The following is a 26962-nucleotide window of genomic DNA, read 5'->3' on the forward strand; positions in this document are numbered from 1 at the left end:
ATCAAGTGAGAAACAACCAGTATTTAACTTTTTTATAGATAAATTTTTTATTGAATTATCAATTGCAATATAATTGTCTATATTTTTAACATAACAGTACGCTATTACTATAAATAATTTCTTTTATTACAATTTGGGAATGTTTTTGATGTTCTTTGACAACTTGCAATAAGTACTGGAATTGTTCTTCATTTTTGTCAAGCATTGATTATATTCACTAACTAATGCAACAGCTCGCTCTGCTGAATTATTGACAACTTTTAGTTGTTGAAAGTATTCTTTATTTTCGAGATAACTCTCATTAGTAGGCCATAATTCAACATCGACATCAAGAAAGTCATACGGTAGATCGAAGATTTTGAAAAGATTTAATGACTTTTTAGACACAAAGTCACTCAGAGTTCTCTGCGCCAATGAATTCAAATCTTTTTAGCAATTACAAATCTTTTAGCTTTAGAATCTGTACCTTCACGAGTATTAACAGCTTCAACAATACTTTTTTTTACTTCTAATGGAACGCCATCGTCAAACAGTGATAAAATGGCAAGTTCATCGCTCAAATACCATAAGTGCGAAATCATTTTTTCACACGTAGCTGAAGAAATCAAAGGATTGATATGTTTGTACTCCAATAAATTTTTCATAAACTGCAAGTCATGATAAGCAGCAGTTGTTGCAGAAGTTGATGAAAACCAAGCTTTTAAATACAATGTGACTATAAAAATACAGAAATGACGAAGACCATGCAATTCTTTCTGAGAGAGTTTGAATTCATCTCTGAATAGATACATTTTCAAACTATAAATGGCCTTAGCCATCCATCTAGCATGATGAACAGCACCAGGACGTTTGAAAGAAATCTTTTCTTGAGGCATTTCTCCAAGGAAAATCAATGATAATTCCAATAATTCTTTATCTAACTTATTATAACATTTCTTTATCGATCGAAACTCAAATTTATGTAAATTTTCCTGAAACTCATAGTTTAAATTAAAATTTATCGAATTATTGATCAAAAACTGGAAATATTGATATTCGTTAATGTTTGACGATGAATATCTCGTAACGGCTTCACTTAATCAAAAAATCATAAGAGACCATTTTTGTAGAGCAGTAAATTTCCTACAAAATCATGAGTTCCGCAATCTGAAATAATTTTTTTCATCGACTTATAAAATTCATAATAAAAACGAATATTTTCCTTAAAATAGCCAAACTTCAACTATGAATATCTTTTAATCGGTTGAGTTTTTGAAAAAGTCATAAGAGACCTTTTTGTAAAGCATTCAATTTCTCACAAAATCTATGCCACGGAATATTTTTCCAAGCAGTTGGAAGCGAGATATAAATTTTTTTATCTGATTATTCGAAAAAAATAGAAACCCGCAAAGCGGAGGACCTTCCCGTTATAATTAAGAGCTTATACTTGGAGAGAATTCTTTTTAGGTGTCTACGAACCTATTTTTCAGAGTATAAAATCAAAAATAAATTATTCGATTTTTTTGACCCACCCTAATGTGGGTCCCTTTGAAGGAGAAGATAAGTTGGCGATACAGTGATTCATAAATGCGTGGAATCTATATTCAATTAATTCGGAGTGATTCTAACTCTTAAAATTTAAATCTTCCAAATGATATTCAATAATTCAATAACGTATTTATAATTACTTTGAAAAAATTTTTATAAAGATTGTTTATTTCAACAAAAAGCAACCAAATGTCAATTTTAATGACGTATTATAATTCTGACATAAATTTTTTATTTTTTATGAAACTTTCATTACCTTGGTTTTGTTTTAATAATTTATACTTTTAAATATTTTTTTTTAATTACCATTTTTAAAATTGTGTCTCAAATTCATTCAAGAAAAAAAAATAAAAATCTTTAATTTTTGGTAAGTTTTTGTCAAAATTATCATAATGATTTTTTTTTATGATTTTAAACATTCATATGTTTAATAATTACCAACCTGGACGCTGCGTCAGTTTCTGTGATTTGCTAAGACCAATAAATATCAGGACTGGTGACACTGCAGAAGAACTATGCACTAAATAGACATGTCTTAAAGACAGTTCTTAGAGCTCTGATGGGAACACAATTAAATTATCAATTAATTAATTTGAAAGATAAGTTTGGAATTTTATGTTCAGATGTTCTAAGACGATTTTATACAGCCTTATCAAGTATAAGTAATAGGATTTTTTAAAACCATATCTTAATTCTGTGATACTGATTTGAGAATCATAAATCAAAGCTACCAAATTTGTTTAATTTTTTACCATTAAAGAATTAAAAATTTATATAAAATGTGTAACGCTGTTTTGACTATTTATAATTTTAATAAAAAATTTTACTGATGTACAAAATTTCATTAAATAAATATGTATTGTATATTTACATTGGGAAATAAATGAATAAATCATAAATTTGAATATTTATAATTTAAATAAAAAATTTTACTTATGTAAAAAAATCATTTAAATTAGTCTTATTAATAAAATAAATTTTTTATGATAAATTTTGACTTAATAAATTTATATTATGCCAAAAGAAATTATTTTACGTCAATAAAAAAATTTTTAATGCAACTATAAAGTAGATCCTTCAACGAATTTAAATTTCAAATGACATGGGTTTATCCAAATTCTCTATTTTGTCCCACTCTTTCCTACAAATATATATAATGGTCCGTAAAAATTTAAGCGACCAGTCGCAATCGTTACTTGAGAATCTTAGGCCTATCTACTTCAAGTAGATAAAAATGAAAATATCCGCTGGTTTTGTTGTGTGTTTATTAATCATCTCTTTATGGGTTGAATCTGATGGTAATTATAATAATTATATTTTTTTTCTTTAAATTATATTTAAATATCAAATAAAATATCTTCATTGATCATCAGCCTCCTGTTTTAATACCCACGATGGTAAGAGATCGAGAAAGACTTTCAAGACTGACTACAAGTTGACTGACCAATGCGTGGAATATACATGCAATGCGAACGGAGAGTGGTCGATAAGAGGGTAAATTAACCAATTTAGAAAACATATTAAATATTAATTCAATACGTCAGAGCTTATTTAAATATTTTTTGTACAGGTGTTTTGAGTGGATATGCAAACGACGGGCAATCGGTTACGAAACCGCTGATTTTTCAAAATCATTTCCTTATTGCTGCGGATATCCCATTTGTGATTGATTTATTAATTATTTTTTAACCTAATTTTTAAATTTTAAATGTTTGAATTTATAATTTATGTTAAATAAATTTTATCTAAAACAAATGTTTGTTCACAATCATTACCTTGAAATTTATTTCGATGACCTATTCAAATTTTTGTTGGAATTTGTGTGTGACTACACCAGGAACAGGTATTCTATTTTTATCTCTATGATTCACTTGTTTTTCAACAGAAAGAATTTTCCTAGTAGAATAGACAAGATAAAATTCACACGACTAGCGAAAAAGTGAGCCATTCTATGAATAAATTAATTTTCTGCTTATAAATATCAAAACAAGAGATAAAAATTGTCAGTTAATCTTAAACTCGTTGTTGAAGTTGAACAACTTTAAAATGAAAGTAATTGATAATTTTTTTTGCGCATGCCAACGGGTTGGTATCAAAGGAAATTAATTTTGGAATATTTATATATTCCAATGAAATGTGTAATTTTTTTTAATAACTATTTAATAGTCAATTATAATAATACAGAAATCAGTAGACATTAGAAAATTCTATGATAAATCAATCATGCACTGATAGAAGGAGAGTTCAACGCATCAACCTAATTAAGTATCAACAAATTCTAAAAAAAAAAATTACATTTATTTTTATGATAATTATTTTTATTTTTATAATTATAATTAGATTTTTATAATCAGTATTTATCTCCTTAGTATTTATAAATACTAAGAAATATTTCTTAAATACTAAGAAATTATGTTTAAGAAATGATTTCTTAAATAATAAGAAATCTTTGTATCAGTGTGATAAAAAAATTAGTTTTTTATGTTCTCACTGAAAAATTTTTTTAATTTCTAAGATATGAAATTTTTTACTAAATGTCTTTTCATAAAAATTATATTGCTGTAAAAATTTTTTTAAATTATCAAAGATCTGCCGATTTCAGTATTATTATAATTTACTATTAAATTATTCAATGAAAATTCACTGATTGTTTCAATTATTCTCGTCTGGGAGTTATAACAAACCATAAGTCTGGAGGAAAAATAATTTTTATTTGTATTCTACTTACATCTGAAAAAATAGGTCGTAGTTTTAAGTAGTGTGTGGGAGACCTACTTGTCCATTTTCAAAAATTGCAATATAAAATAACAAACCATTGATGATAACAATAAATAAACATATGGATACTACCATTCTAATACGTTGTATCCCACAACATCTGACAAATTGCCCTTTTTGAAAAATAGAAATATAACGATATTATGCGTCAATTAAAAATTAAAAAGTCAAATAGTTTAATAAATAATTTGAAATAAACATTTCAATCTGTCGAATCTCATTTAACTAATGTTAAAAATGAGCCGATACATTGTAAAATTTTCTAAATGTGGGATACAACGTATTAGACTGACAATATCAATAATAAATACTCAAATACTTAATGACTAATAAATGAAGGAATTTATAATCCTAATTACTGAAGCTTGGAGATTAAATAACCTTAAATTTAAATTTAAATCTGCTAATTACAAATGTATGTAAACTTGAATTTTTACTCTGTAACATATATACTTTTCTGAATCTATTTCGTCACAGAATATACTGTTTTTGGTATATAAACACCAGAATTAGAAAGAAAACTACCATATACAATCGAGCCACAGTGAACTTAACTTGCAGAGTCTATTAATTTCAAAATGAAAATTTTTATTTGTTTTTTTGTGAGTGCCTTAGTCGCGTGCTTATTAATTGAAGCTAACGGTGAGTCTTATAAAAATACAGTTATAAACAAAGAAAATATTGTCAATATCTTGAGCTTTATTTCTTCACAACTGTTTTATTTTTTGTCAGAAAAATTTTAAATAAGAAAAAGAATCTTAGCTATTTATTTTATCGAGACAATAAATGAATAAATAAATAATTTGTTGTTTTTATTGAAATTTTTTTTCTAATTAGCCGAAAGAAAAATAGTCAAAGAAGTAACTGGTGAAAACTGCACATTACAAACGCACTATGATGACGGGAGTTTCAGTACAAAAGCGTAAGTAAAACTATTTCAATTTCATATATTTATTATCAATACTATTCATTGAAATAGATTTTATTTATGGATATGTAATTAACAGGTGTGCGCCATGGCGTTGCAAAAGTCGGGAAGACACTATTGGTCACAAAGCAAAGGATTTTTCGAAACCGTACCCTGAATGCTGTGATGGACCTATTTGCAAAGAATAATTAAACAGGAATTAAGAAGTGCTTCAAAATATCTAAGTAACGTCATTTTAATATTAACCAAATTCAATTCCAACACATCATGATTATAAACAAATTTCTACAACACATTATGATTAAATTTCTAATTAAAATTCGATAAAAGCAGTATCATCTAATAATCAAAATCTGTCATCAGTTTTTACCTTGAAATTCTGTATTGATGACACAATTCATCTTTTTTTCTATTCTATTGTATTTAAACTACAGGAATAACTAAACAGGAATTAAGAAGTACTTCAAAATGATATTGTAACAACATGTCAATGTTAACCAAACTTGAAAAATTTATTTTATATTATTAATAGAATTTACTTTGCAGAATGAATTTTAAATTCCTTTTATTGAATAAAAATAAATAAATAGTTTTTACTTAATTAATTTGTAATTTTTCAATTTTTTTCCTCAAAGTGCCTAGCTATTAAATTTTACACTGTAAACTGTGATCGTTGGTTTTTTTTATGTAAAATAATTGATTGAGTAAATTAAAAAATTAATACATTGTTTTATAAAAATGATGCTATCAGAGTAATGTAAAAAATGATATAAAATGGTAATTCATTTAGTTAATTAAAACTTTTGAATCCGATTGAACCATAGAATAATTTTGGAACAATGGTATCCTCATAATATGCTATGAAATTTAAGAAATTATTCTCATTTAAGTTAAGTCATCAATTTACATTAAATTGAACAATTAGATATTTACGATATTTCAGGACGTCGGTATTCATCTTTCAATATTTTATAATTTTCATGATCACTAGAAACGTTAATAACTATCAATTATTACCTTGAAATTTTGTATTGATGACACAATTCATTTTTTTTTTAGTTCTATTATTTATAAACTACAACGCCCATGCACTGAATAAATTATTTCTCTATATAAATATAAAAAGGTGAGTTGAAATGACTTGTATCACATTTATTCTGTCTTCCGCTGTGATCTTGATTGGTCACATAATATAACATAGGATAGTATAAAAATAAAAACATAATGAATGTTTTAGCGAGTGGTTTCATTTGTGTGCTATTTACGTGTCTTTGGATTAAAATTGACGGTAAATATTCCTTTATTCACGTGAAAAAATTTTCTTCTGTGAAATTCTTAATAATAAATTTTTTTAAACCAGCCGATTGCACAACAACGCACCTTGGTCTCAGATCAGATAGGATTTTTAAAACAGGCGAAAAAATGACTTACAATTGTAAGGAATACGAATGCGAGGAAAAGGGCGGATGGACTTGGACGACGTAAATTCAAAAATTTATTCTCAAGTTCTAATAGTTGTTGGTTATTATCTATTAAATAAATTCTTACACAGATGTCCTCAATGGTTGCATTGTGAAGAATACATCGGTTTTCAGCCGTACAATTATTCCAAGCCGTACCCTGATTGTTGCGGTGGACGTATTTGCAAGACTGCCTTTGTCCAACAAGTTGCAGTATCTTCCGTCACAGAGAAAAAAGTAACACCGGACGATTATCACCACAGTAGAAATATTTATCCAGTGTATCAAAGTTCTGGTGTAGTTTTATCTACAATACCAAGCTTTTTCATTAGTGTCATATTTTTGCTCATACACAATCACAGTAGCACACTCAGGGAAAGAAAAATCACAGTTATAAGTAAAATTTTAATAACTACAATCCTGAAGAGTGTTTTTTTACAGTCTTTAAAATAGATTTTTACAAAATTTGTGAAAATTCTAATTTAAAATTTTAATTTTCCTTAGTAATGGCTCCTGTTGAAATGAATTATTTAAATTTATTAATTTATTGACAAAATCTATTTTTATCAATTCAACTAACTTTTCAGACAAGGAAATATATCCGCGTAAATATATATTATATTAATATAATTATGAAGAATATACTTTTTTATATCACCAAAATTTTCTTAATAGAAGATTTTTTTTTCACAGTTTATGCGTTAATTTATTCGAATTCGTTTACGGAAAAAAAAAAAATTAATAAAAAAAACTTACATTTAAAAATTAATAACAAAAAAGTTACATTTTTACACTGTAACGTGAGATTTCAAAAAAAGGAAAAAAAAAAAAAATAAAATTGGAAAAGCTACACAGTAAAAAATTTTGCGTCATTGCGTCAAAAAATTTTGTGTTAAATATTTAACACTTTGATGTGTAAATTTAACATTCATTGTGTTAAATGAATTACCGTTTTATGTCAATTTTTACATTACTCTAATCGTATCATTTTTTTAAAATAATGTATTAATTTTTTAATTTACTCAATGAAATATTTTACATAAAAAAACCAACGATTACAGTTTACAGTGTAAAATATAATAGTTAGGCACTTTGAGGAAAAAAATTGAAAAATTACAAATTAATCAAGTAAAAACTATTTATTTATTTTTATTCAATACAAGGAATATAAAATTCACTCTGCAAAGTAAATTCTATTAATAATATAAAATAAATTTTTCAAGTTTGGTTAACATTGACATGTTGTTACAATATCATTTTGAAGTACTTCTTAATTCCTGTTTAGTTATACTTTGCAAATAGGTCCATCACAGCATTGAGGGTATGGTTTCGATAAATCCTCTTCTTTGTAACCAATAGTGTCTTCCTGACTTTGGCAATGCCATAGCGCACAACTGTTAATCACATATCCATAAATGAGATCTATTTCAATGACTGCTATTAATAATAAATATATAAAATCAAAATAGTTTTTCTTACCCTTTTACAATGACACTCCCGTCATCATAGTGCGTTTCTAATGTACATCCTTCACCATTTACTTCTTTGACTATTTTTCCCTCGGCTAATTAGAAAAAAAAAAATTATTTATATATTCACTTATTGTCTCGATAAAATAAATAGCTAAGATTCTTGTTCTTATTTAAAAATTTTCTGACATGAAAAATGAAAAAGTTGTGAAGAAATAAAGCTCAAGATATTGACAATATTTTCTTTATTTATAACTATATTTTTATAAGACTCACCATTAACTTCAATTAATAAGCATGCGACTAAGGCACTCACAAAAAAAAAATCAAAATTTTTATTTTGAAATTAATCGACTCTGCAAGCTAAGTTCACTGTGGCTCGATTGTATATGATAGTTTTCTTTCCAATTCTGGTGTTTATATACCTAAAATAATCTATTCTATGACGAAATAGATTTAAAATTATATAATATGCTGTAGAGTAAAGATTCAAAGTTACATACATTTTTAATAAACAGATTTATTTTGAATAACAAGATACATAGATTAATAATTCTTCCTCGTCCATTATTAAATGTTTGAGTATTTATTATGTTAATTGGTTATTTTCATTAATGTTTAGATATTTAATATCACCATTTTTTGAGATAAACAAATGGGTATTTTTTAGAACATCTCCATACAATATTTCTTAAATGATGATGAAGTTTTTTTTTAAATTAAATATAATTAGACGATTTAAATATATGTTACGTCAGACTTATGGTTTGTTATTAAACTATTAAAATATATACTATAAACGCTAATTATTTACTTATTTTTTTTTATGTTACAATTAATTTTTTGGAATTACATGAAAAGTCAAATATTCAGAAATTTGTAAAGTTTGTACTAATCAAAAAATCAATAACCCTTTACCACCATTCAAAAATCGGTAAATCGTTTGATATTAACATTTTGCCGATAAATCGTGGATTGATAGTCAACGATTTAAGCTCACCTATTTTACCCGGATCTTTTTCAAAAGCACGAGCCATTTCCAGTATTCATTCTCTTTATCCGAGTAATTGGGTTCGCGGTCTTCGCAGCTGTGAAATAAATTACTAGCGAAATTCGGGCTCGTAAAACAATCGCACCGAAATCGAGATAGGTAAAAAGTATAATTTTTATCTCATCAGGATTCAAATCTGTCTGATGTCGCCGTCTCGTGTCTCATGTAGTATAGATGATAAATTTGTATGATGTATTGCATGAATTACTGCTATGTCAGTACAGATTTTTATCATCGACACACGCAATTCCGGATTCCGGCGTATCATATTATATCATACATCCCAGAGACCTTTTTTCATTTTAAGATTATTTTTCATTGTGACGGGACAATCTAACGAGTGACATAAAATATCCCGTTTCATTCGCATTATGGAAATTCACTGCTGTGCCGTCGAAATTAGTTTGTCCATGTGTTGAAATGAGTGCAATTTCATATGGATGAGTAAAGTGTTGTAGAGTGCTTTATATGGGTGGATAGTTGGGCGGATAGCTTTGTATAGGAGCGCTGTGTGAGTTTCGAGTGGCGAATCACAATTAGTTGTTCTGAAACTAAAACTTTATTATTATGTTTGTTTTGTTTTGCGTAAAAATATCATTTTTAACATTATATGACAATTCATAAATAAATTATTGCTGCTTTTTCGCATTTTTAATTTTGTTTCTTATAAATTTTTATTTATTATATCACATCCTTCAATAAGTTGATAATATTAGTATTCTAATCGGTAGAATTAAAAATACTAATTTATCGATGAAATATCAAATCTTCTACTTCATATTTATTTTTCTCAATCGCGTTAAGACAACATTGCTATGACAAGATGAATTACCGATTCATTAATGAAAAATGTCACAGACAAACAAACTGTTAAAAATTCCTACAAAAACCGAACATCATAAATTGACCATCACCTAAAAATACATAAAATCGTGAAAATGATTACTTTGATTCATGAAAAAAATTCTTGAACCAAAAAAATAATTTTAATGAGTTTCATCGTTTCGATTTAACAGCCGGACCCCTCTTTTTCTACGAGAAATGGTACTATCCTTGTTTTACTTATGATTGTAAAACTACTGCAGTTTTATATTTTTCTTTTGAACAAATAAGAATTTTGAAAAAAAAAAAAAAACGCTCTTCCACGAAATAGATAATTAAAAAATCGATTAAGTAGCAGAGCGTTTTTTTCAAAATTCATCTTTGTCCACTTAGAAAAAAAAAATTACTCGAATCAAGTAAATAATTTTGAAGGAATTTATATTCTTGATTTGAGTAAAAAAATTTTTAAACTCAGAAATTTTTCTTGGTTTAAGTAAATTTAACTTCATTCAAGAATTTTCCGTCTTGATCCAAGACAATGAAACTCTTCAAAATTATTTTCTTGGTTTGAGAATTTTTCTCTTGATTCAAATTTATTTTTTTTTTCTGTGTAAGAGAGAAATATAAAGCTGCAATCGTAAGGACCAGCTGTTAAATAGAAAATTTCTTGAATTTAGAAATTGTTCTTGGTTTAAATAAATTTTTGACTTAATTCAATATAATAATACTCTTCAAAATAGTTTTGTTCGTTAAAAAATTTTCATCTTGAATCAAGGTAATTTTTTTTTTTCAGCGTATAGATCACATTAATAGGTTTTTAATTATTGACAATGCAACGTACAGTAGGAGGTGGATTTAATGTATGTATAAAGTCTGAAATAATACGTAATACAATTATACATCACTGACGTCGAGTTTCCGTTATTAATAAACATTCTCCGTCAAATATACAGCACCTCCACATGCAATTTATAGGCAATATCCTGGGCTGTTATGCTCCAAGGGAGTAGTTATGTAAAACTGTTTTAACGATTAATCTTTTTTTTAAAAACCATGAAAAAAAAAAAATTCATCAAGTGCTTTGGAATTTATTTAGTTTTTTATTTTTGCAAAATTAATATTGTGATGACTAATGACTGATGACTTTTTCGCCATTTGTCGTAAAAATTTTTTCGAGGTCTGCAAATAGTCTCTTCAACTAATTCATGCCATAAAATAAAATAAATGGAGTCTGAGAGTAAATTTATGCTAAATAAAAAGGCAGTAATGCGAAATAATCCAATATCAGAGAAGCACATCAAGCTGATGTGAAGCTATCAGCGGTTGGCGCCGACTGAAGAAAATAATATCGTTTTATTCGAACTACCCAGTTGTTTATTCCTCTTACTAATAAATGTTTTGTTAAAATCACCTCTACTACGTACTGAAATTCAGATTCCACTTTCATTTTATTTCTAGTCTCAAATAGAGCCTTTAGTCGCCGTAGAAAGACCCGATAAAAAAATAAATACGCATAAAACGGCTCGTGAAAAGCTAAATAGAGTTTAATAAAACAAAACAAATATCACTTGGTTGCCAAAATCAGACAAGATAGAACTATTTGTGATAAACTTTTTCAGATAACAGATAACTGTCTTCTTTTTCTCGAGCAAAGACCAAAGAGTAATACACCCAACCAAAGTAGAGAATAAAATAAAATAAAATGAAAATAAGAATCTACACTCGCGTCGTTCTATTCGCTTGAACTGAAGCGTCTCCGTCAGATATTTTTTCTATTCTTATCTTACGTTATTTATCTGCTGCCGTCAGAAGTATTGCAGACTCAGTTCGAAGATCCGCCTAGCAAAGCCGTCACTAGTTACTCTTTCTGAGGGATTGAATTAAAACCAACAAAAGCATTTATGTAATTTACTTTTTTATGAAATTTCACAGAAATTTAACTATTAGATCGTTGAAAACGTGTCTCACTGAGAAAGATGATGAATTTTGGCCTACAAGCTTCAAGCTAGTTAAAAATTGAATCAAACATTCTCCATTGCAAGCTAAATTAATTGAATAGATCGCACGGAAGTAAATGACCAGTAAATAAGAAATGTTTTTCCATGATTTTTATAAAATATACAAATTAATTCCTAAAAGTCGTTAAAAGCGTTTCTGACTTCGGAAAATGCAAAGTTTTGGCTGAAAAACTTCGACTTAGAATAAAAATTAATTTAAACTTGTTGATTATCTCCTCGTACCTTGACTGCATGTCCTCAGGGTCATCTCTTGGGTCGTGCATCTTTACGTTCTATACATGTACATCTGTTATAATAATAATGCTGACGATAATAGTACTCTGTATTTTCTGCACTCCTGTGATGGTCACGCACTCTTCTCTCTCATGTCTCTTTGTCTTGACATTTCTCACAACTACAACTACATCTATCTTGTCTAGCTAGTGCCTCGGGCCGTATTACGAACTCTGTTTGACAGAACTGGAGACTTTAGTACAGAACAAACCAGCTCGTTAATGTAAGTAAAGTTTAAAATTCTTCATGGAAAAATTTTTAAAAGAAAATAATTGAAAAAGTCTTACTAAAATTTTTAATTTTTTTTCATAAAATAACTTCAAAAAATTTCATTAATACAACTTTTATTTTAAAAATTAAGCACAATTTAATTTAAGAGTAAAAAAAAATTTTGCGTTAATTTGATGCGAATTTTAATGATTTATCAAATAAAATAACAAAAAATCATTATCTCGTAGTGGAAAGTAAATAATTTCTAAATTTACCATTTTTTATGATTTTGATCAATTTTGAGTTATTTAAAAAAAAACTAAGAAAATTTTTTTGCCATTGTTTAATAAGAGTAAACTTTTCAACATTTTTTTGTCGTTCGAAATGCCACTTACACGGAAAGAACAAGATAACACTGGATATCATCCTGGATTATACTGAGTGAAAAAAAATTTCAAATAGTAGCTAGTATAATCCAGATTATGATGAGTATAATTCTGATATCACGCAGTATAATCCAGATATCACCCAGTATAATCTGGATTATACTAGCTACTATCTGAAATTTTTTTTCACTACAGATATCACTGAGTATAATCTGGGATGATATCCAGTGTCATCTTGTTCTTTCCGTGTAACATCAGATTTCATGCTTTCTGCTAATATTAATATTACAAGTTCAAATTTTGACAAAATTTTTTTCATTTTTTTGAATAAGATTTTCACAGTGACTAAAAAAAACTTAGTCGTTTTATTTAGCCCACTCCACAAGACATCTCATGTATGACCGGAATGATAAGCATCAAAAACTGTAGATAGAAAGTAAAAAAAAGCTCGGACTCACAGGATTAATTTACGAGCTGCGTGTAATTAGATGTTAGACTTTGAATTGATACCCTTCTCTGTTCTCCTTCTATTAACCTCGGGTTCAGCTGTTAATATATTTGTGCTCGTGTAGAGCCGGACAGGTTCGATATTACATCCAGCAGCCCTCGGTGGAAACTAAATGTCCCTAAACGCACGGACGTATTTATATCTGGGTTTCAGCCACCGCATGTTCGTAATATTCGCGGATGTGGATGTGGATGTAAATGTGGATGTGGATGCAACACAATTTGGGCCTCGGGTAGTTAGGTGTAGAAGCCATCCAGCGATCCTGGCATCCAGCTACACTATAGAAGCGATCCCTTATTTATGAGGACTGGTACACCCCTGGGTGAAATGCCGTGTTCCAACCACCAGTTCTCCTTCCGCTGGCCATCCCCATTACATCAGCCTCATCCACTTCTATTCCTCGTACCTCATACTATTTAAGCCCGACTACTCTCACTCACTCTCACTCTTGGTCTACTCTTGCTCTCGTTCTCGACACACCCTCTTAAAACGGGGTTCGCTCGGAGGCCATTTACCCTCCGCTCCGTTACACCTTTCCACGTCGAAAAGACTCACCAGCAGATAAGCATTATTTAAAGTTACTGCAGACACTTTCCCAAGACTATAACTTACATTAATATACAGTCTCATATTTTTTTATTTTCCATACTACAAATTTTAACTACATGCTGAATTAAAGCTGCTTTTTATTGAATTAATTTACTCAAAAAAGTCCTCAAGTGGAAGTTGATACCATCAAACTGTTCGCAATTATAATCATTTTTAATTTTTATCTTGTGATGTTAATTTTTTTTTTTTTTTTTTTTTTTAAATATTAAACATTGTATTTATTTTTCTTTTTAATTTTTTAACAATCCACCCAACCTCATCAATAACTTTTATGAATGTGTTAGTATAATATTTAATATTCATTGAAAAAAAAAAATTGATTGGTTGGCTGGATTTTATTTAATTTATCGATTTTGTCCAGATAAAAATTATATTTTATTAACTGAAAAAATTGAAAAATTCTTAAATAATTTTATGAAAATAATAATTTTACTAATGCTTTATATTGAAACAGGTGGAATGAGTAAATGTGAGACGAATAAGTTAGAAAGCACTCTCAACGTTGCGGATCGATAAATTTAAAAAGTCAACCAGCATTTCAAAAAAATTGGAAGGAGCGGTTTGGAAAAATTTGGTGAGTGATTTTAATTTGATATGCTATAGAAACATTAAATTTATAGTAAATTTGAGAAAAATATACATTTATTACCTCAACGAACATGAGATAATTTTATGACTATATTTCGCGATTAAATTCCTTTTTTTACAAAATTGTATAATCTAAACGTAAAAATTTGGAAAGAAATTTGTTTCTTTTTGTAATTTAGTCGGCTACTCAAATTTTTATTAACACTTTAGGTAATAAAATGCAAATTGAATGGCAATAGTGATTTAAAAAGGCGATATCACTGAAGCAAAAACAAGTATAAAAAAACAGCACAAATATCGTGAGTAATATAAACAGTTACGACTCTGAAATAAACAGCAATTGATTTCCAGAAGTAATAGATCGATATTGAATTAAAAACAAACGCGGCAACTTTATTTCTGGTGAAGGACATCACTGAGATCCAATCTCGGTTTATCGCCTGGATAATTCCAAGCTTATCGCGATATTCTTACGCCTATAATGAGTTTTCGCTTATCGTATCCATAAATACTTTTATTTTAGCATACTGTAAACTAGCCCTATCTGATCTTATCTGATCGTTGTGACCCACGCACTCGGGACTTATTTTCTAGCTCTTACTCTGTGCCGACCAATTGAAAACAGTTTATTCCGAAAAAGATAATGTAAATAAAATGAAATAAAAATGAATTTTATTTTATCGGGTTGAGTGTTTCAGTACTAATTGAGCTGCCGGTGCTGCATTTACTTTTTACTGACGAAGATAAATTTATGAATCGCGAGAACAATAAGCTCGGTATAGCACTATACGGGAAAAATAAAATGTTTAAATGATAAATGAATACGAGAAAAATTTAATATTCTTATTATGTTGTATGAATATAGGAACTATGCACGCCAGGTAAATGGAAATGAAATGAAATGAAAAAAAAAAAAAAAAAAAAATTATATCTTTCTTAATGTCACCGAGGCAAAACTCGTAATATTCTTTATTCTTTGACACACTTTTTAATACAATGCTCAGGAAAATAATTTTAACTGGTGCATGAACAATATAAAAAATTTGTATAATTAAATTCACAAATTGTACGACTTTTTTTTCATTTTCCGGTTTTTATTTTTATATATATATATATTTTTTTTTTTTTTTTTTAATGATTTATAATAATAGAAAATTTTTTTCTTTCATTTATATAAAATATTAATTGTTTAAATATTAAAGCCATTTCAATTCTTTTAACGGCGTTACTTTTATAGTGAATTTGAATCAAAATTAAAAAAAAATTCTCATTAAAAATACAAGAATAATTTTAAAAAAATATTGAGATCGAACCAAGCCAGGAATCGAACCTGGATCTCCATCTGGCGTTCTACGATTAGTGTAGAATGTTGTTCTTGTATTTTTTAATGAATTTACATTGTAAATTTCATTGGCAGTTTAACAAAGTCCCCAAAATGGCAAAAATTTATGAAAATAAAATTTATGAAAAGGAATTGGGTTGACAAATGGAAACTGCTCAATGTTAAAGTTCTGAAAACAAACCCCTTAATAATACTTATTTTTTGACTTAGGGGATGGTTCGAATAGTAATTGAGACATCTTCCTGAGTTGGTCGGTTTGACATACCAATTAGTTAATATTGAACCTTTATCCTACCTTATGATAGATAATATGAGGAGGAATAACAACTATCCATCAGGCCTAATTCACAGTGTTTTTAAAAATTACGATAGAGATAAAAACATACCTGATAAGTGACTCGAAATAAAAAAGTTTATTAGGTTTCCATTTGTCAACCCAATTTCAAATCAAGTAAATAAGTGCTTCAATAAAACAAATGTAAAACTAATTTTTTACAATTTGATTAAAGTTAACTCTATTTACACAAGATTAAAAGATAGGGTTGATATATTAGACCAGTCTGGAGTAATATATAAAATACCATGTGAATGTAATAAGTACTACATAGGACAAACTAAGCAGAAACTGAAGAAAAGACTAGCTCAACATAAAAATGATTGTAAACCCATTAATATACTAAAGACAAATTCTACTGCATTAGCTGAACACCATTTCGAGACTGGACACAATTTTAGATTTGATCTAGCAACGATTTTAGACATAGAAGAAAATTGGTATAAGAGGAACATCAGTGAAATGATTCATATTAAAAGAAATAACACTATTAACTTAAGAACAGATACAAGTAATTTAAGTAGTATTTATAATAATATTTTATGTGTTACCGCTAAAATTTGAAAAATTTAGGTAGACATAGAGACCTTAGAGGGCGCAGTAATAGTATTGAAACTTAACTATTATACACTAGCTAAGAGTAGTATAGTATTACAGCTGATGTCGTCGATGTTTACATTTGGTAATACAGTTAACAATTTATTTACAAAAGTTAATAGAATGTCAAGGAACATTAAAAACAATATACCAGTTTTTTATATGTTTTTAACAATAATTTTTAATTTAATGTGAACTAGTATGATTAAGGTATTAGTCTATTAGGTTATATATATATTATATATATAAATATTGATGTACAGAAAGGTTATAATTTATTTATTTTTGTAGTTGCTGAGGAAGTCCAAATAAATGGACGAAACGTTCAACTTGAATCAAAACTAAGTTTGAAGTTTTTATTTGTCCGCAATTCCTGTGATCAATATTTAATGTTTTAATTTTGCCTGGACGTGATAAACAATTTAACATTATCTAAGAACCTTTTTGGATTATAGTAATAAAAATATTAGAGAAAGTAAAATGCATTAGGCTATTTGTGTAGGCATTTTTAAGCAAATAACCTAAGTACTTTTGAAATAATATTACTAATATATTTTATGGTTCTGGGTTTTTTTTTTTTTTTTTTTTTTTTTTTTAACCATTAAGAAAGATAAAGCTCTTATCGGCTTTACTTGGGATTTTATGAAAATTTTCCCATCGATAGGAAAAATATATAAAAATTTGGCCAGACACAACAAAATTTTTCTAATGACTGCTAACTTTAATGTCATCAAAAATTTTCATTAAAAATTTTTGATTCAAATTTTTAATGAATATCAACGTCAAATAAGAGAATTGAGAACAATGATAATAATTTTGATTAAAAAATAAATAAAATTAAATTAAGCCATCTGTAAAATAAAACTGTCATTTTTGTTGAGTTGATTTAAATATAATTTTAATTTACTACGAGTGAAAAAGCATTGCTAGTTGACGAGAGTTGTCTGTGTTGGACAACTGGAGAAAGAGATAGAGAAGGCCAAATAAAATAGTAGTATATTATATGAGTTGGTAGTTGGTACAGTGTAAAGTATACTGGGTGTATCGAGCCAGAAGTCTGTAATTTAAGGACAGTTATCCTGATCCTGCAGCTCTGGGTTCACCCACGCAAATTCTCAGTACAGGCCTGTATACACAACTTAGAATACTCTCTCATACTCATACTCATATGTCCGACTGGCGATGACGCCTACCTTGAAATTACGCTACTTTACTTCATGGAACTCACTCTCATCTACTTAAGCCCGCGTGTTAGAATTATTATATTTATTCATTATCATTATTATCATTATCCAGCAGACCAGTGAACACATTAAACAGCTCTCCAGCTTTTAGTTGTTTACACGCCGCACAAGCTCCAGAGCCAACACGCATTCGTTTATACCAAACAAAATGTAGTGACAACCTCGCTATATATAATAATATATAATACGCGAATACTAATATAAGCTCTCAACCATCATGCACCATACAGTATACTCCATGCTAGACAATATTTTTTCCATGGTTAATTTTCTACCCCTCGAGGCTTAATAATTTAAAGTCTCCACCTTCGTGTCACCTTGAGAATACCGGGCATCACACAGTGGTTAATAGCGAATTACTGTTTTACCTTCAGGTTAAAACTTTATCATACGGACTTGCTGTGGGTGGAGAGATATTACTTTACTCTGGATGCCTCTACTCCTTTTAAATGATCTTAATATTAATATAAGCTTCATAATAATTCCGATTGTCTTTATTTTTAACGACAACCGATCAAGGTTTAAAAATTATTCGTAGTTAATAATTGATTTAATTTCTAGATCGTCCCAGAGTTTTTTTAGAATTTATATTTTCAATGTATTTAAAATCTAATAAAATTTACAAGTGAATATATGAAAAATTTTTGACCAATAACCATTGTTATCAGTAATATTATTTCGATGACATTTCTCAGTCAACGCATTGCGAAATCAATTTCAATTTATCTCACTGTTCATTAATAAATTTTCTACACCACGTTTAAATATGAATATATATCAATCCTACTCTATCAGACGAGAAAAAGTATTTCAATCTACAATGATTTAACATGCAATACCCCACGCACAATAACGATAAACGGTAACAATAAACATACTTTTCTCAGCTCATGTCAGCTTGTCGGTGAGCGTAAAAATAAGCCCAATAAACTTCCCGATTTTATTTATTAATTTTCGGTCAATAAATTCCGGCGTCCTCTTAAGTGTCGAGATTTATCCCGGCAATTTGGCCGCAAGCTATTTCTGTTAATACCGGTCAATCAGGCACACATGGGATTCCGGTGAAAAAAGCGTCCCCTAAGGAGACCTTAACCATACCGTACAGTTACCGAACAAAATTGTTAAGAAAATTGAGACGCTTTTGCCAATTTTACTGCCGTATGTTTCTCTCATCCTCAGGTACTTATTATTCTACACCTTTTCCTTTTCCTTTTCTCCTCACTTCCTCTACTCTACTGTGTGTAGTTTACACACTCTTTACTCAGTATCAGACTGTATTAGTACTTATACTTCTACACTCCTCGCGTACCTCAGTAATCTACACGTCCACCCACAGATACTACTCTACAAGCACCTCTTGTATTTGTATTTATATGATTAAATTTTTCCTCTGTTCACTTTATTGCCCAGGATAATAACTTACTAAATACTCATACTTTACTTTATTTACACACTGAAAAAAACGACGATTCAAGAAAAATGTTCTCTTCATAACTTTACTTTTTTTTCAAAGTTTTCAGTTTAAATTAATTCAAAAAATTCACAATTTTAATTAAAAAAATAAATTTTGAGCATAAAAAAATTTTTAATTCAAAAATTTTACCAACAAACATGAATCTTTTTAAACAAGATAATCATATTTCATTCAAAGAGTAATTTTAAAGAATTTTTTCGTCTGAACTTTTTTCTTAACCAAGGTTCATTTTTAACTTTCCGCTAAGAACAATTGAAAATTTTTTTAAATTCGGGAAGTTATTGGTTTCAAATTTGTCATTAAATTTGTCAGAAAATTTGAATCGATTTGGTTCGCTAGATTTTAAGATATATCAAAAATAAAATTTTCAAAAAATGGTTTTTTCGGAATAACTTCTAAACGGCTCCACGGATCAATTCCATAAACTAATAACAGCTTGACCGATTTCATCACGGTTGGCGCCATTCGATAGGGCTTGACTAAACTTAGATTTTAAATACAATTTGGACCGATTCAAACTGATAGATTTTGAGAAATCTCAAAAAGGCTACAAAAAAATTTTTTTTCAAATGTGGTTTTTTTAGAATAACTTTTCAACGGCTTCACCGATAAATTCTAAAAACTAATCAGCTCTTAACATAAAAAAAAACCACGTCGATCGCCGCCAGCCCAAAAATCATTTTCTCCTTTTCATCTGATTTCAATGCAGCATATCAAGCTAACTAGGCTTGATGATTCATTTATAAGGGATTCAAAAACAAAACAATTTACAGAACACTCAAAATATTATCGATATGTCTTCATGGATTGTTTTACTCCTGATCATTAGAAACTTCAGTATATTGACCTTTGCGACCATTGATAGGTTGCAGAGGTCGATTGTTGTGGCCTTCATTATCAACAAGACTCATCTGTTGAAAAGCTCTTACCTGCAAGAATAGTATCATGTTAATGTTGTAATTGTAACGTATGTTAATACATTGAAGTTAATCAAATGGTGAAATTTACTTGTTCTTCTGAGACTGAAAATATTCTCTCATCTATAATCCAAATGACTGGCTCAATTCATGGTGGATGTGTTAAAGATCCTGAGTAAAATGTATAAGTGGTGGAATTATTATTATCAAAATATTCACCCAATGCGAATGGTTCCATATCTATTGTAAGCCCCGGTTCAGACACTTCAGGCAGTTTTTCGATGATTCTTGTTAAGTATTCGGACTCTTTTCTTAATCTCTATTGATTAAAAGTTTATAAAATGACTAAAAAATTTGAACTGTGCCATACAAATTGAGAATACACTGAAAATTTCTGGAAGATACATTACAAAAAATACAGACATGATCATTACTCCATTCTCCGAGCCTTTAGCTTCTTTGTAACTACCAAACTCTCTATTATAGTGAACAGCTTGCATCTCCATTGCATAACTACGTTAGATTATTAGTCAAAAGTAATTGTTGTATTTTGATAATAATTAATTGTGTTAATTCTTTTTAATAATACCTCGCGCCGTCAAGCTGATGTTCGCTTCCATTCCTAACGTCAGATCCCCAACGGAATTGGTGGGAATGTCTTATAAATTCACCTGTAAGAGGCCCGCCATGAACGTACGGTAACAATTTTGGGTCTTGAGGCCATTTGAACAATATTTTTACTAGATAACATTTTAAATAATTATAAAAAACAAAAATAAGAATAGAAAAATTAATGAAGAAGAAATTTTAATTTTACTTGTGTGACCATCGTTCTCTAATGTCATTTTCTCAGGTACGGTTTCATGAATATTTTTACGCTTTAATGGTTTACGATCAGCACTAAAATCAAATTCATCAAGGAGATCATAAGAAACATCGATAGGCGATTGAAATGAACCACCACATTGTGGATCTCAGTCGCCCATTCGCTAGCATTACTGTAATTGTAATCTGGAGAAAAATTTTTAATGCATAAAAAATTATTTTAATTAATGATTAGAAGCTAAATAGCGCAAATTATTCTTACCAGCTGATATCAGTGAGACACATGACGATATAAAGATGACGTTAAATATGACAATCATTTTTTATTTTAAAATGAATGTTTAAAAATTTTAAGACTTGAGTGTTCAGTCGCTAAATTGTTAATGTTAGAACTTGTAACCGTGGGGTTTAGCCCAGGTCCAGTTAGCTACCCCTTTCCTCTTTAGAAAGGGCGCCACTGGGATTTTAGACACGGTGTCCCAGAAACCGGGGAAGCATGAGAGGGAAAAGACAGGGTCGTGAGAAGTCCGAGAAAGGCTGTAAATAAACTGAAAAAACTATTTACAAAAATAAAATTGATTTATTCCACCAAATCCACAAACTTAATAATTTCCTTAAAACTAACTTAATTGTGAGAACCTCTCACCTACGTTGGCCCTTGCCAATTTTTCCTATAACTAATTAACCAATTTATTCAACCTCGTCACTCCGACGGAATATCTCAATATCTTAATTTCCTCGTCAACCTGACGGAATACCATAAAATACCAACTAATTACCTCGTCAACCTGACGGAATACCAGTTAAAACCTATTCCCGACTGCGCCCCCGACTCGGGCGTCTACGCAGTGGTTTCCTAACTTAATCCGTTGTACCCCCGACTCGGGCGTCTATACAACGTTTCTAAATACTCACTAAATTCCATACAGAAATCGTCCACCGGACGCTAACTTAATACACACTTTCTCTAATTACTCAAATTTCTTCGAATTACTAATTATCTAAATTCCTTGAATTTTACGCTTAACATTTCTTTAATACCAATTACCAAATTCACTAATTTAATTCATTACCAAATTTTATCAATCAAAATTATTCAATTAAAGTCATTAACTATTTTCTCAATAAACTAATTTACTAGATTTACTAAATTAATTAAATTCAGCCCAACGGCCTAGAATTAATTTTTTCAACATTTCAAATTTCAAATTCTACAAATTTAATAAGCCTCATTAAATATTCAACTTACATATATTCCAAAGTGACCTTGACTATCTAAATTACACAAATGCTTCTACTATTTCAACTTAATCAAATAATTTTAACTAAATAACTTCCCATAACTAAAAGGCTTGTAACAAACTAATTAATTGACGTTTATGAATAATTTACTTATAAAAGAATCTACTAAATTAAAAGTGACATCTGAGACAATAGCGATCATTAATTGACAAATTTTATTACAGTTAATTCGGCCTCTCCATTTTCAAATTCAAGCTTGGCCTGAAATAATTGTAATAATAATACCTGACTTAACTTTTACAACTCTCCAAACGTTAAGTGAAGTCCCGGTGGAAACGGGCGAAATCAGCGGCTGGTTGGTCTCTCTCTCTCGTCTCTAATAAACTTTCCGGCTCCAAGTAATGGGTTCCCAATTCCGGATCGTAGATTGACTTCCTTCTTGATGGTCCTGAATCTCGATGACAGAATTTATTACACAGCACTACACTGACTCACTGTTGTGCCAAAAGCCTCACTATCTCAAAGCGTCACTGGCTCAAAAGCCTGGCTCAAAAGGTGTTACTTGTTCCAAGGGCTGGCTCAAAAAAGCGTTACTTGTTCGAGGGCCTGGCTCAAAAAGCCTCGATGTTTCTTTTGTCGGACCTTTTATAACCCTTGACTCCGAGTTCTCGAACTTTCCTATTGTCAACCCCGCTTCGTTTTTAGGGACAGCAGTGGGGACTTTCGATTTGCACGCCCGGTGACAAGTCTGAACTACTTGTCAAGAACCAAACGGTAAGGGAAAACCCTCATTTATCGTGGCGTCAATAAAGTGGTCGATAACGACCATGAGAAGTTCAGTTTTCCCTGTCACAAACTACTTTGTAAAGAACTTCTTCTAGAATATATATAGAATTAATATTCAAACATAAAGAATGACTTATCGTTATAATTGTTCACAGCAATTAAAAATGTAACCTTCAGTGAAGTTCCATTAAAATTATCAAGTCGATAATTTTTCTATTGCACAAATAGATAAAAATTTAAATAGGATAAAAAAAAAACATTGTTTTATACTTTAATATTCATTTTATCTTAAAGACTGGTTTATAATATTTTTTAGATTTTTTTTTCAATTAATTGGCTATTCAGTCTAATGCAAAAATTTTTTCTCCAATTTTCACTTAATATTTTAGCATGTATTTCCCTCCAAGCATGAACAATTTAGCTATAATTCATATCTAAACTTATCAGTAACAGCCGATCCCCTCTTTTTCGCACGTCGCACTCATTATGATTATAAAGCTATTGCAGTTTTATGTTTTTCTTTTAAACAAATGAGAATTTCGAAAAAAAAAAAAACGCTCTGTTACGAAATAGATAATTAAAAAAATCTATTACATAGCAGAGCGTTATTTTCAAAATTCTTCTTTGACTAGGAAGGAAATGTAAAGCAGGGACCGGCTGTTAAAGATAAATTTGACTGAAAAAATAATCCGGACGGCCCAGACCAGGACTTGAACCTGGATCTTTTGGTTACGCGTCAAAGGATCTACCTGTTAAGCTATCTGAGACACTGTTCGTAACTACACAAAAAAAAAATCTTGAGTCAAGCGTAAATTTTCTTAAATCAAGAAAATCTTAAGGAAGACCGAAAATTTCTTGAATTAAGTTAAAATTTTTTGAACGAATTAAAATTTTTCTAAGCCAACAAAATTTCTTCTTGCTCTAAAATAACTTCAGTCTTCCTTATAATTTTCTTGGTTCAAGAAATTTTTTTTTTCTGTGTACTATTCAGTCACCTATTAATGGTTTATCCTCCAAAATTTTCCAAAACTATAAATCTTTTGCATTATTTTTACTTGTCGAAAATATTTGACTCAAAAAACCAACTCTCTTCAAAAGAATTTTCTTTTATCAAAAATATTCCTCTTGATTTAAGACCAACAAATTTTTCTATCACTGTACTACCTTGCATTACACAATGCACAGAAAATTTTATCTGTATTTAAATCCATCTGATTTCCCCTCCTCAAATCCATATCCAATATTACTTTAAAATAAAAAACCAATACATTCATACCTATACCTACAAAATGTATACACAAGGGACCCATAACCGCTAGCGGCTGGAGGCTACGAAACTCAGCCGATGTCGTGTCTACATCAGAGATGATATCGTCGCCAATTACCGTTCTTCTTCTTGGTTTTAATGACTCGACTCGGCTATTTTTATATTTTTTACTCTCGGCTCTCTTAAACTTATTTATTTTATTTTAAACAAGTGACAACCGGTGAGACTCGCGTGTGGGTTACTCGAACCAGACCCGATAACAGCCATACTGTTTGGTTATAATGATGCGCCGTACCAAAAAGGATAATAATCTGTGTTAAGTCGGAAGCAAATTATATTTCATGCCAATTATAACTTCAAATGTTTAGAGTTAATAACCGACTGTTACTCCGCGAAAATTGGTCAATCCTAATTATTATTCTTATATATTTTATTATATGGAAGTTTTAAGTCCAGCGAGTGGGTCGACTTGACACACGCAACATTAAATGTCCTGTGTTGTAATTGAGTGAGAAGATTTTATGCGAAAGATTGTTATCGCGACAAACACCTTTCTCTCGAGTATCAGTTTTAGCGACTGATACTGCACTGTCTGGAAAAAAAAAAAAAAAAAAAAACATACAATCACCGGAAACAAAGTTGTTCCACTAATAACCTAAATTATTTCGTTACGAATAAAATTAGACACACATAACATATTAATAAATACAAAGTGACATTTGTCTTAATCAAATTACTCTTATTCACCTGCTGGTACGATTATTACTCGAGCATGAATACTAAAGTTTAGCAACAAATTGTCCTGACAACTTGTCGGAGAAATCGTGACATGACTATTTTGTTGATAGTGAGGAGAACAAAGTGCAAAGTGAGATCTTATTTCAATGGCTCAATCTGTGAGAAACTGCGTGTTTCAGCAAGTTTAGCTTGTCCTCTAGTACTTTATCGTTGAGTGAGCCAACGAAACCGACTCATCTTCTCAACGATCAGCCTTCTCATCCTCAAGTAGATGAGCTTACTCTTGTACTCTACAGCTGAGCATTTGTCGGTTTAAACAAAAGCCTTTTCACCGAAGCGTGGATTTCAAGTCGGATGGCAATCAGAGGATCGAATGAGACCCGTTTGCTTTACTTCTTCCATGGAATCACGAATTCTTCGTGTACAATAAAAATTTCTCATCAGTGGATTTTTAAAAATATCGGTCTGTCCGTGCTAAAAACTGTTCTGTTATGGCCATAGAAGAAAATTTGATGCCATTTATAGCCTTGTTTGGTCTGATGTGTACATATATGATTTTTTAACATTGATCATATTTGTTTTTATACTTTTTACATTATAATTAGTAATATTTAATGATATGCCACTCCGGATTCCATTGTGCCATTTAAAACATTAAATGGTAACAAGAATTTGGGTAAGTTTCACTATTTGGTTTTCTTTGTGGGAAACTATAACTAGATCAAGACAAATCCTACGTAACAAGCCACTAATTATAACTGCATATGCGGAAATAGAGCTTTGGGTAAAATTTTTATCGAATTATACCATAGTCAGTCTTTAAGCAGCTTGCATACGGTTCTAATCCTTGCAACGAACGGGAGTAGCAGCAAACTTTTACCTACAAATTCGTAAGCCGCAAGTTACAACTGGCTCCTCACTCTTACTCGTTACTCAGCTAGTCTCCGAGCTTTATGAGTTCCAAAGGGCTGCGGTTCCGTTCGCACGGAAGCAACTTTACTAGCTGGAGGTCCACCAGTCGGCGAGACCCGTACCGCGAGCAAGCTTTCGCTATGAAGCTTTATCGCGGTTCGAGGGACCGAGGACAGACCGGATCATTTTGAGGTAGAGCGAATTTCAGTTCCGCAGTACAGCTCCAACGGCTCGAATTAATTAAACCCCGTTTCTCATTTTATGACCTCGACTTTCCTAATTAATTTGTAGTAATATAATGGGGACTGCTGTACTCGAAAGAATCTCGTCAGGATCAAGATAGACCACAGACCTCCGGAATCCAGCTATGAGAGTCTTTCTATTCTCCCTTTTGTGGAACATATAAGTCCATAAAAGTTGACCAATTTCTATAGAAAAGTTCGCTAATTTAAAAAAAAATCGGAAAAGTTTGTAATTATGGTTTTTCGATACCCTATTAAATAATATTCAACTGTAGAAAGAAGTAAAAGCTGCTCTTACATTGTTTATAAATTTGAAAAATGTCAATTGAAAAATTTTTATCTCTGAAACTATTGGTTTGATATTTTTGGGATCAACAGGTAAAATGTAGAGCTTAGAATAAGCCATAATCTTGTT

The 26962-nt window shown here is 29.8% G+C and overlaps 6 protein-coding genes across 10 annotated transcripts in view; 4 read left to right on the top strand and 2 right to left on the bottom strand.

Annotated features, from left to right (window-relative positions):
- LOC141534222 (carbonic anhydrase 3-like) overlaps window positions 1-23425 on the bottom strand; it is a 28255-nt gene extending 4830 nt beyond the window's left edge. Inside the window, exons 1-7 of one of the 4 annotated variants that reach the window (XM_074253432.1) lie at window positions 21623-23425; window positions 21353-21546; window positions 21125-21275; window positions 20946-21048; window positions 20627-20854; window positions 19023-20547; window positions 8909-9770 (exon numbers count right to left, since the gene is read on the bottom strand). In XM_074253432.1, coding sequence (XP_074109533.1) covers window positions 20684-20854; window positions 20946-21048; window positions 21125-21275; window positions 21353-21380 — 453 coding nt within the window. In that variant the 5' untranslated portion in view covers window positions 21381-21546; window positions 21623-23425 and the 3' untranslated portion in view covers window positions 8909-9770; window positions 19023-20547; window positions 20627-20683. Of the gene's footprint in view, window positions 1-8908; window positions 9771-17193; window positions 20548-20626; window positions 20855-20945; window positions 21049-21124; window positions 21276-21352; window positions 21547-21622 lie in introns of those variants that run through there. The other 3 variants (XM_074253433.1, XM_074253431.1, XM_074253434.1) reach the window with 3 other exon arrangements.
- The window catches only part of LOC141534225 (uncharacterized), a 138614-nt gene that overhangs the window by 51406 nt on the left and 60246 nt on the right, over window positions 1-26962 (top strand). For both annotated transcript variants that reach the window (XR_012480388.1, XM_074253440.1), the window contains exon 4: window positions 14494-14613. Coding sequence is in view for 1 of the 2 variants with exons in the window: in XM_074253440.1 (XP_074109541.1) it covers window positions 14494-14555 (62 nt within the window). In the remaining variant the exon portion in view is untranslated. Of the gene's footprint in view, window positions 1-14493; window positions 14614-26962 lie in introns of those variants that run through there.
- On the top strand, window positions 2667-3282 carry LOC141534223 (uncharacterized). The gene is made up of 3 exons (XM_074253435.1): window positions 2667-2825; window positions 2901-3021; window positions 3098-3282. Exons 1-3 carry the CDS (start codon window positions 2762-2764, stop codon window positions 3195-3197), a joined length of 285 nt encoding a protein of 94 aa, XP_074109536.1. The 5' UTR covers window positions 2667-2761; the 3' UTR covers window positions 3198-3282.
- LOC141534227 (uncharacterized) lies at window positions 4788-5834 on the top strand. Its single transcript, XM_074253444.1, has 3 exons — window positions 4788-4947; window positions 5143-5227; window positions 5313-5834. The coding sequence occupies exons 1-3, from the start codon at window positions 4884-4886 to the stop codon at window positions 5419-5421; spliced, it is 258 nt and encodes an 85-aa protein (XP_074109545.1). The 5' UTR covers window positions 4788-4883; the 3' UTR covers window positions 5422-5834.
- LOC141534221 (uncharacterized) lies at window positions 5972-7313 on the top strand. The gene is made up of 3 exons (XM_074253430.1): window positions 5972-6521; window positions 6594-6714; window positions 6786-7313. Exons 1-3 carry the CDS (start codon window positions 6458-6460, stop codon window positions 7144-7146), a joined length of 546 nt encoding a protein of 181 aa, XP_074109531.1. The 5' UTR covers window positions 5972-6457; the 3' UTR covers window positions 7147-7313.
- LOC141535200 (uncharacterized) lies at window positions 7445-12316 on the bottom strand. The gene is given in 6 exon segments (XM_074255032.1): window positions 7445-8087; window positions 8173-8257; window positions 8439-8486; window positions 8489-8525; window positions 9172-9250; window positions 12276-12316. Coding segments are annotated over 6 exon segments (399 nt in total). The 3' UTR covers window positions 7445-7978.

This window comes from Cotesia typhae, unplaced genomic scaffold (genome assembly GCF_013202065.1).
Source record: "Cotesia typhae breed Kobodo isofemale line unplaced genomic scaffold, CoteBio_Ctyphae scaffold_13, whole genome shotgun sequence".
NCBI classification, from domain to species: Eukaryota; Metazoa; Arthropoda; class Insecta; order Hymenoptera; family Braconidae; genus Cotesia; species Cotesia typhae.

Coding starts and splice junctions, on each gene's coding strand:
- LOC141534223 (XM_074253435.1), top strand. CDS start 2,762: ATGAAAATATCCGCTGGTTTTGTTGTGTGTTTATTAATCATCTCTTTA. Junction 2,826..2,900: donor TTTATGGGTTGAATCTGATG/GTAATTATAATA, acceptor ATTGATCATCAG/CCTCCTGTTTTAATACCCAC. Junction 3,022..3,097: donor GGAGAGTGGTCGATAAGAGG/GTAAATTAACCA, acceptor TTTTTTGTACAG/GTGTTTTGAGTGGATATGCA.
- LOC141534227 (XM_074253444.1), top strand. CDS start 4,884: ATGAAAATTTTTATTTGTTTTTTTGTGAGTGCCTTAGTCGCGTGCTTA. Junction 4,948..5,142: donor CTTATTAATTGAAGCTAACG/GTGAGTCTTATA, acceptor TTTTCTAATTAG/CCGAAAGAAAAATAGTCAAA. Junction 5,228..5,312: donor GGGAGTTTCAGTACAAAAGC/GTAAGTAAAACT, acceptor TGTAATTAACAG/GTGTGCGCCATGGCGTTGCA.
- LOC141534221 (XM_074253430.1), top strand. CDS start 6,458: ATGAATGTTTTAGCGAGTGGTTTCATTTGTGTGCTATTTACGTGTCTT. Junction 6,522..6,593: donor TCTTTGGATTAAAATTGACG/GTAAATATTCCT, acceptor TTTTTAAACCAG/CCGATTGCACAACAACGCAC. Junction 6,715..6,785: donor GGCGGATGGACTTGGACGAC/GTAAATTCAAAA, acceptor ATTCTTACACAG/ATGTCCTCAATGGTTGCATT.